Source organism: Penaeus japonicus, unplaced genomic scaffold (genome assembly GCF_977035675.1).
Source record: "Penaeus japonicus unplaced genomic scaffold, GWHDUDI00000001_assembly GWHDUDI00000040, whole genome shotgun sequence".
Classification (NCBI taxonomy): Eukaryota; Metazoa; Arthropoda; class Malacostraca; order Decapoda; family Penaeidae; genus Penaeus; species Penaeus japonicus.
Window position 1 is genome coordinate 8251430 of NW_028234442.1, and position 8207 is coordinate 8259636.

General features: G+C 40.2%; 1 protein-coding gene across 1 annotated transcript in view; it reads right to left on the reverse strand.

The window, feature by feature from the left end:
- Window positions 1-2996: 2996 nt before the first annotated feature.
- LOC122250534 (disheveled-associated activator of morphogenesis-like protein) overlaps window positions 2997-8207 on the reverse strand; it is a 17449-nt gene continuing 12238 nt past the window's right edge. Inside the window, exon 5 of the mRNA XM_086534032.1 lies at window positions 2997-4284. Within this exon, the coding sequence (XP_086390158.1) occupies window positions 4000-4284 (285 nt within the window). The 3' untranslated portion in view covers window positions 2997-3999. The remainder of the gene's footprint in view (window positions 4285-8207) is intronic.

Sequence of the window (8207 nt, forward strand, 5' to 3'; positions counted from 1 at the left end):
TGTCATATATTATTTACAAATTCGCAAAAAAAAATCTGAATAATCAGTCGCAAAATGTAACAAAAAGGGGTTTTAAGTCGGATTCACTTTTTCGAACCCTGTGTTTGGATCTACATGGCCGTGACTTTGTTGCGCCGTTTCTCTCCTTTTCTTTTTTGTTTTTTTCTCTTCTTTTCTTTCTCTTTCTTTGTCTTTTTTGCCCAGAGACCCCTCATCTTCCCCTCCCTTGGCGGCACACTTTCTTTTTCTTTGACTGACTTTGTACTAGATTCTTACTTCAGTGCGGAAGTGATCATCATAAGAAGAAAAGAGATTATCTATTTAAATTTGCAGGTTCTTTTTTTTCTTTCTTTTTTTCTCTTTCTTTCTTTCTTTCTTCTTTTCTTTTTTTCTAGACACTTTTCCTCCTCGCCCCCCAGGAGTCCTGTCCATTACACATGTACAGAAAAAAAGTCTTGTCTTGATTCAACTTTCTTTAGCTCATCAAACTGACATCTACGGGTATACTCATTTGCAAAATCCTATTTCTAGCTTTGATTATGGAATATGGGATGGTTTCGTTTCTGAGGGATCTGGGACGCTGACAGGTACTGCAAGTTGGTACAATTTGGTACAGTTGAGTTGAACTATTCGTCGCTGCTATTAATTTCACGCCTTTTCACTAAAGCTGCTTCGAACAAGAGCCAAGTTACTGTAAAAAGAGATATTTTCCAAATAGTCGTTCTATTGATGGAGATCCGATCAAGTTTTAATTCAGAGTAGAGAAGCTGTGAACAATTCTAAACATATATACACATTTTCTTCTAAAGAGATGATCACAGGGGAATTAAAACGACTCGACGCCACATCACAGACTGGCCTGAAGGAACCCGCCATGGATGGAGCCATTTGTTCTCGCGCCAAAGGAAGGCAAGTCGAGGCCAACTCACGCGATCCACTGGCCTCTGCGACCTAATTTGATTCAATGTTTGATTGTTTGAAGTGCAAATGTGCTTTCCTAACTACGATGAGTTTGGACTCGCTTCGGACTCCTCTCAACTGTATAAAAGCAAAAGGTCGTTCCAATGTGTGTGAGAAGAAAGGGTAATTCTGACATTTTCGTAGACTTAAATTAACTCCGATGGAAAAACACAAGTCATTCGCCGTAAACAGCATTTTTTTTCTCCACTTGGAATTCTCGTTTATAATTAGAAGTCCACAGTCGAGGCAGCTTTTCGGGGACAAGAGCGCGAGTGCAGGCAAAGGAAGAAGGAAACTAAAACATCACACAGAGAGTGACGTGATGCACAGAGGCTGCACGTCAAGGCTTTTTATCTTCCTTGACATGCAGTCTTGTCAGGGAGACAGAGACATCGGACAGCTGATAAGGTGATAAGGAATGGTGAATGTTCGGGTACGGAATGATATGCTGAAGACCATTGGGTATTTAAGGGGTGAGAGGATGCACTCTTTGACTGCTATTAGGAAACGGTTAATGGAATTATCCACACTTTGTGAGACACTGACATACTGTATACAAAACACAACGCTGCTTTGCCAAACAAAAGCGAAGTAAAAAGTTCTACACTTTGGCTATGTGATCTGCGAATCCTAGAGTTGTTTGAGTGTTAGATATAAAGTATATACAATTGATATATCTTTTAATACTGGAATGAGGTTATTAAATCTACTGTGTAAATGGTGTGTGTAGGGGGAGGGGGGGAGGGCAGCCACCCCCCAAAATCCCCTCAATTTAATCCAAAAAGGAATAGTCAAACAACTCACGTGCGCGGTCCAAATCAACAATAAACACTTTTTATTATATGCAATGTGTCGACGGCGCAAGAGGACACCCAATTCACAGACTTTGCAACAATTTTTATCTCTATGTATATGAATCAACACATTGCACATGACTAGTCCGTCTGCATTTCGGCGATGGAAATATCTGTATGAATGTATAAATGCACAATTTGGTTAAACTGTCATAAGAGGAAGTGAAGAAATTACAAAAAAATATCACAGAAATTCGCAAATACTCTGAGCTTTCCAGGAGGAGACTGGAACCGCTCGCTCGGCTTCAAGAGAGAACAACGTCGACCTTTTCCTTCGCTCAGTCCTTCGGGAAGCCAGCGGCGTCCGGAAGGGTCCTCGGGAATTCCTTGCCGATTGGATTTGTGTGTCTGTGTGTGAGGGGGGGGGGAGGTTGTGTGTGTGGGGGGGGGGGGGGGTTGTGTGTTGTGGGGTGGTTTGGGTGTGTGTGTGGGGGTTGTGTGTGTGTGGGTTGTGTGTGTGTGTGTGTGTGTGTGTGTGTGTGTGTGTGTGTGTGTGTGTGTGTGTGTGTGTGTGTGTGTGTGTGTTTGTGTGTGTGTGTGTGTGCGTTTGTGTGTGTGTGTGTGTGTGTATATATGTATGTATGTATATATGTATGTATGTATATATATATATAGATATATATCATATATATATATAAATATAATATATATTTATATATATTATATAATATATATATAATATATATATAATATATATAGTATGTATGTATGTGTGTATATATGTGTGTACACACATATTTTTCTTTCTTTTTACCTTGTTCATTTACCTTTTTGTAACGTGGAAGCGAGCAGGAAAACAAACTGCATTGTCCTCTCTCAATACACAGTAACGAATAATCATTCATATATACCTGTATATATCTTTTATATATATATATATAAAAACTGATCAATACAGAGCCTCGAATGAGAGTGCAGGGAGGCTGCGAAACCCAAGAGTACATCCGCTGACACAGATCGAACACCCGACCGGATTGACAGAGATCGGATACATATTGTCACCGAAGACATCTCTCCAGAGTGAAGGTTGTGTTTTAATAGACGCTTATCCTTATAGGTTAGGATGTGCTACGAACACGGGTGATATATCTCTCACGTTGCTTCCGCGAGAAACTTTTTTTTTTTGTTCTTAAAGAAGACACTAATACATATATTAACTTTATATTTCGTTTCTTCTCTCTCTCTCTCTCTCTCTCTCTCTGTTCATTAAAGCTTTTTCTTCTTGATTCTGTAGTTTCTCTCACTTTTGTTTCTTTTCTTTTCCGGTTGTCTTCTCTCCTTTATTTCAATTTCTCTTCGTTCTCCCTTTTTTATACTGCAGACTGTTACATGAAATCAGTTTAGAAGAAGAAGAAGAAGAAAAAAAATCATAACAGTGACAATAATTTTGGCGCTCAATTCATCTATCATTAAATCATTAAACTCCGTATTTCTTTCAGCTAAAGAAACGTAAAGCAACTGTACTGCAGAGACACGAGACTTGGAGACGGAACGAAAATTTGAAAACGGAAAGATATAAATCACAAATATATATATATATATACTGTACAAACTAAAAATACAATTACTCTATCTGCAACAAACCTGACTAAAAATTAAATTTCCCCAAAAAGAGAAATCGCAAAGCTTGGTCTGTCCAACATAAACAAGTGTCTAAATGAGAATTCTAACTTCATTGGTTCGAGTCCATGTCTGTCTGTGCTGACGAGGTTCCATCCCCTGGCGGATGCGACGCGCGCGGGACGAAGGTCAGCTGTGTTTTATGCAACGATTATGCCTCGAAGGTCTCCCTGGTTCTAGTAAAGGGAGGGTTTATGTAAAAGATTCCGGCCAGTCTCCGTGAATGAAGAGCAAATGGCTCGACTTGGAGGCTGGCCGATTCGTCTAAAAAATAGGAGCCTACTTTCGGCCCTTAAGCAGCGACTAAGCTCACTGCTCCGGCTTTGTCTTCAGGTGGCAGTGATGCGTTGACAGGCGACTGCGAGCCCATTGCATGGCTTGGGGGGGGGGGTCCGCTCTTGCACAGGGACACCCGCTTCCGGAGAGCGAAGGAGCGGCGGGTGGCGGGCGGCGGGCGGCAGTGCCTCGTGGGCGTGAGGCGGAGGCGAGCGGACGCCCATTCCCGGGCAACGAGGAGAGAGAGACTAAGGCCGCCCTGGAGAGTCGCAACGGCGAGGCCGAAGGCTTATGCGTACTTATGCGAGCCGATTATCCTCTCCCTCTCCCTCTCGCGCGAGCCGGAGCTGAACGAGTGCTTCTTCTTGCGCCGCATCTTGTCGATGTCCTTGCCGAAGACGTCGCCGGAGCGCAGCGCCGAGATCAGGTCGTCGAAGTCGTTCTCGTTCTCGCCGCCCGAGCTGCTGTCACCCGGCGCCGCCTGGCCGCCCCCGCTGCCGCCGCCGCCGCCGCCACCGCCGCCCAGCCGCGTGCTGCGTTCCCGCGCTCGCTTCTCGCGTTCCACTTCGCGCCGCTGTGGGAAAGAGGGGAGGGGGTTAGCCGAGGGGAGGGGGGGAGGGAGGGGGGAGGGGCTCTGCACTTCCCTTTCCAAAAGGCTATTTGTCTGACATTGCTCCTGATTCTTATTAAAAGGAAGCGTTAGTTGGGAGTCTGCAAAGCGATCGGGATTTCGCTGCATGAAACAAACGCGTCTTTTGGAAGCAAGAAGGCTGAACATGACCCTACTCTAATTAACCTGCTCTAAAAAGGGATAAAACAGCCAAACATGAATACACTAATATACATCACTGAAGCTTTCCAAAGTAACATTTACATAGATATTGTTCTTTCTGCCACTGCTACAGAGCCCAACATTTCTAAATATTCACTCTAAATTCTGAAATTCTGAAGCCAAACTATACACCAATAAGGCTAATTTAACTAAAACAATGCAAATTTTCGAATGAATTCTACTTTCTTCATACTGAAATCCTAAAAAAAAGTGCAATTGCCTATAGCTATTTAATACCTAAGCATACAATATACAACATCATACTGACTCTACAACAGCTAAATATACTCAACCATTTACTCTGTAAAGATATAGAAGGGTTTTTATCATTTAATCTAGTATCTAAAAAGGTTCATAACCACAAGACTGTATTTCAGAAGCATTTTATCTCATCTACACTAGAGGTTTAATCCCAGCACCTGTGTCCTGTGTTTTTTATTCTGTTTTTAAAAATGTACTTTGCAGAAAAGCCTTCCTGTGTGGCAGACTCACTCGGGGAACTTTGCTTCCAGAGATTGGTCACAAATGAAAAATTGGCTAAGAAGGGGCAAAAAATGGAAAAGAGAGAGAGAGAAAGGGAGAGAGAGAGAGAATGAGAGAGGGGAGAGATAGAGGGGAGAGGGGAGAGAGAGAGAGAGATATAGAAGAGACGAGACAAGAGAGAGAGATAGAAGAGACGAGACAAGAGAGAGAGAGAGAGAGAGAAATAAAAGAAGCGAAACAAGAGAGAAAGAAAAATCGAAGAGACGAGACAAGAGAAAGAGAGATAAAAGAAGCGAGACAAGAGAGAGAAAGAGAGATAAAAGAAGCGAGACAAGAGAGAGAAAGAGAGATAAAAGAAGCGAGACAAGAGAGAGAAAGAGAGATAAAAGAATCGAGACAAGAGAGAGAAAGAGAGAAATAGAAGAGACGAGACAAAAGAGTAGAGAAGACAAGAGAAAATCCAGCGCCAGACAAACAGACAGAGAAGGAGAAGGGACTAAGCCCTCTACCACCCTCTCGCCTGAGGCCCCACCCCTGAGTCTGCCACGCGCCCATGCAAGAGGCGTTAAACCCCCGCAAGCAGCCCCCATCCAACGCAAAAGCCAATCAGAAAATTTTGCCTTCACGTTCTCTCACACGCAGCCCTCAATGGCTCTCTCTCTCTCATAAAAAAAGTTTCTGAACCAGCACGGATTATTTCCATGACCTACATAACCAAAAAAAAAAAAAAAAAAAAAAAAAAAAATCAATTAAATAATCACTACTTTATCTTCTTCACCATACTGTCAGAGGAGCATCTCGACCTCATCGGTTCGTCTCCTTTGGTTCTACATATAGGGTTCATTGCAAACAAGAGCTGCTGTGTTTCAACAGAGTCAGGAGACTTTTCGTTGTTTTAATTGTTCCTATCACTGTCCTTGTCATGAGTGTGATCAGTATTAATAGGATTGGCAGTAGTGTCATTATCATTAGTATCTTTATTGTTTTTTTTATGATGAATAAAATCATTATAATCATTATTACTATTATTATTATTATCATTGTAAATATCATTATTATTACTATTATCATTATCATTATAATCATAATAAATATTATTATTATTGTTAGTAGTATCACTGTTATCATCATTATCACCAATATCATTATTATCATCATTACCCTAATCCTCATCGTTATTATTATTATCTTTATCATTATTATTATCATCATTATTACCACTGTGGTTATTTTTGTTGCTGTTATTTAATTACTGTCATTATGATCATTATTGTTATTATCATTGTTGTTGTTATTGTTATTATCAATACTATTCTAAACTGTTAGTATCATCATCATAATCATTATCATCATTAGTATGGCAGTCATTACCTTAATATAATGACTATGATTATTACTATTACAATCTTACTATCATCATTGTATTCGTCCTTATGACATATGTTATAGTGATATCATCCTCTTATCATCATTAACATCAATTTTCATTATCATTAGTACTGCTATTATAATGAATATTGTCACTGTCATCATTATCATCATCATCATTATCATTATTAATATCATTATCATTATTTGCATACTATTACTATCATTATTGTTATAATTATCATTAATATTACTCTTCTTATTCGTATTAGTATTATCATCACTATCATCATTATCATATTTATCATCATCAGCCTCATTACTACTGTTCTTGTCATTACTCCTTTTATTTGGACCATCATTACCATCTACATCATTTCAGTCACCATTTCCTCTCATGATCATCACTAATTCAAACCATCATCATCATTATCATCATCATCATTATCAGTATTAACATCATCATTATTAACATCATCACCACAATCATCATCATTGTCATCATCACCATCATTAATCATCATCATCATCACCATCATCATCATCACATCATAATCATCATCATCATCATCATCACCAGATTCATCGTCTTCCAGTCAGCGCTCATAGTCTTTAGTCAGCGTAAGTGTGGAGTCCGGGTGGAGTGTGTGTGGTGTCAGCAGGTGGAACGGATAGTGGATTTTATCGTCTCATGACCACTGAATGGCTAATCATCATGAGGTCATGAGGTCATTAATATTAGTTGGCTAAGATTGGGTCATGCGTGTGCTTCATGCGTGATACTGTATGTGTACATGTACGAATACTTGTGTACTTATATGACTGTTAATTAATTCTACTAAGTGTATCTGTTCCACCTGCTGTTGATTAACTACCTGCTAGGGTGTTTCCGTTCAAAAGTTTCACTGCAAATAGTGAAGAAAAACTGTGATTTTTATCGGTGTGATTAAAACCAAGGTTGTTGCTTCATTAAAACCAATTCGTTAATTACGAATAGGAAAACAACATACTAATTAATTAACATACTAATAATAAACATATTAATAATAATAATAATAATAAACATACTAAATAATGTTTTGTTTTTTTTAAGTGAAATTTTCTCTCACACGAACCTTATTTACGGATTAGTATGTTAATAAATAGAAAGAATATGAAGTATGTACCAAAATAGAGAAATGTCTAAAAAAGAATATTAGTCAAGAGAGGATAAGAAAAGAAGACAAAGCAACAACCTTGTTAGTGAAGAAAATGTGCATCCGAGTTGTTCAAAATTGGTCTGAGATTGTTGTGCTCAACCCATTTTGTTAAGATTAATTCTAATCTATTTTTTTTTTTAATCTCGTCCCTCCACCATCTCCCATCCCCCCCCTATCCCACCCCTCTACATGTACATATTTTCTTACGGTCCTTCAGAAATACGTATTTTAAAAGAGTCATCCAAGTGAATCCCTCCCGCTAAGAGGACCAACGGCTCTCGGAAAGGGAAAGGCCTTCGTCGACTCGCGAATTTCTGAAGGAAGACACAGGAAAAGATGAACATCGGGGCAGTTCTCGTGCGAACTTCTGAAGGAGACGAAGGAAAAGATGCACGTAGGAGCAGCTTCCTCTTCAATAAAGGGGGGGCCTCAACAGCCTCAGACCGGTCAACTCGGATAACTAGCGAGTGAGCCCCAGGACCGCTCGATCCTCTTAGTTTCCTTCTGGTCACCTGAATCCCCAACAGTTTCCGTGTCTCAAACTCTCAGGCGTCGCCGCGCGGTCTCGTGGCTGGATCGGTGGACGGATGGATCTTATACGGCACACAAATCTAC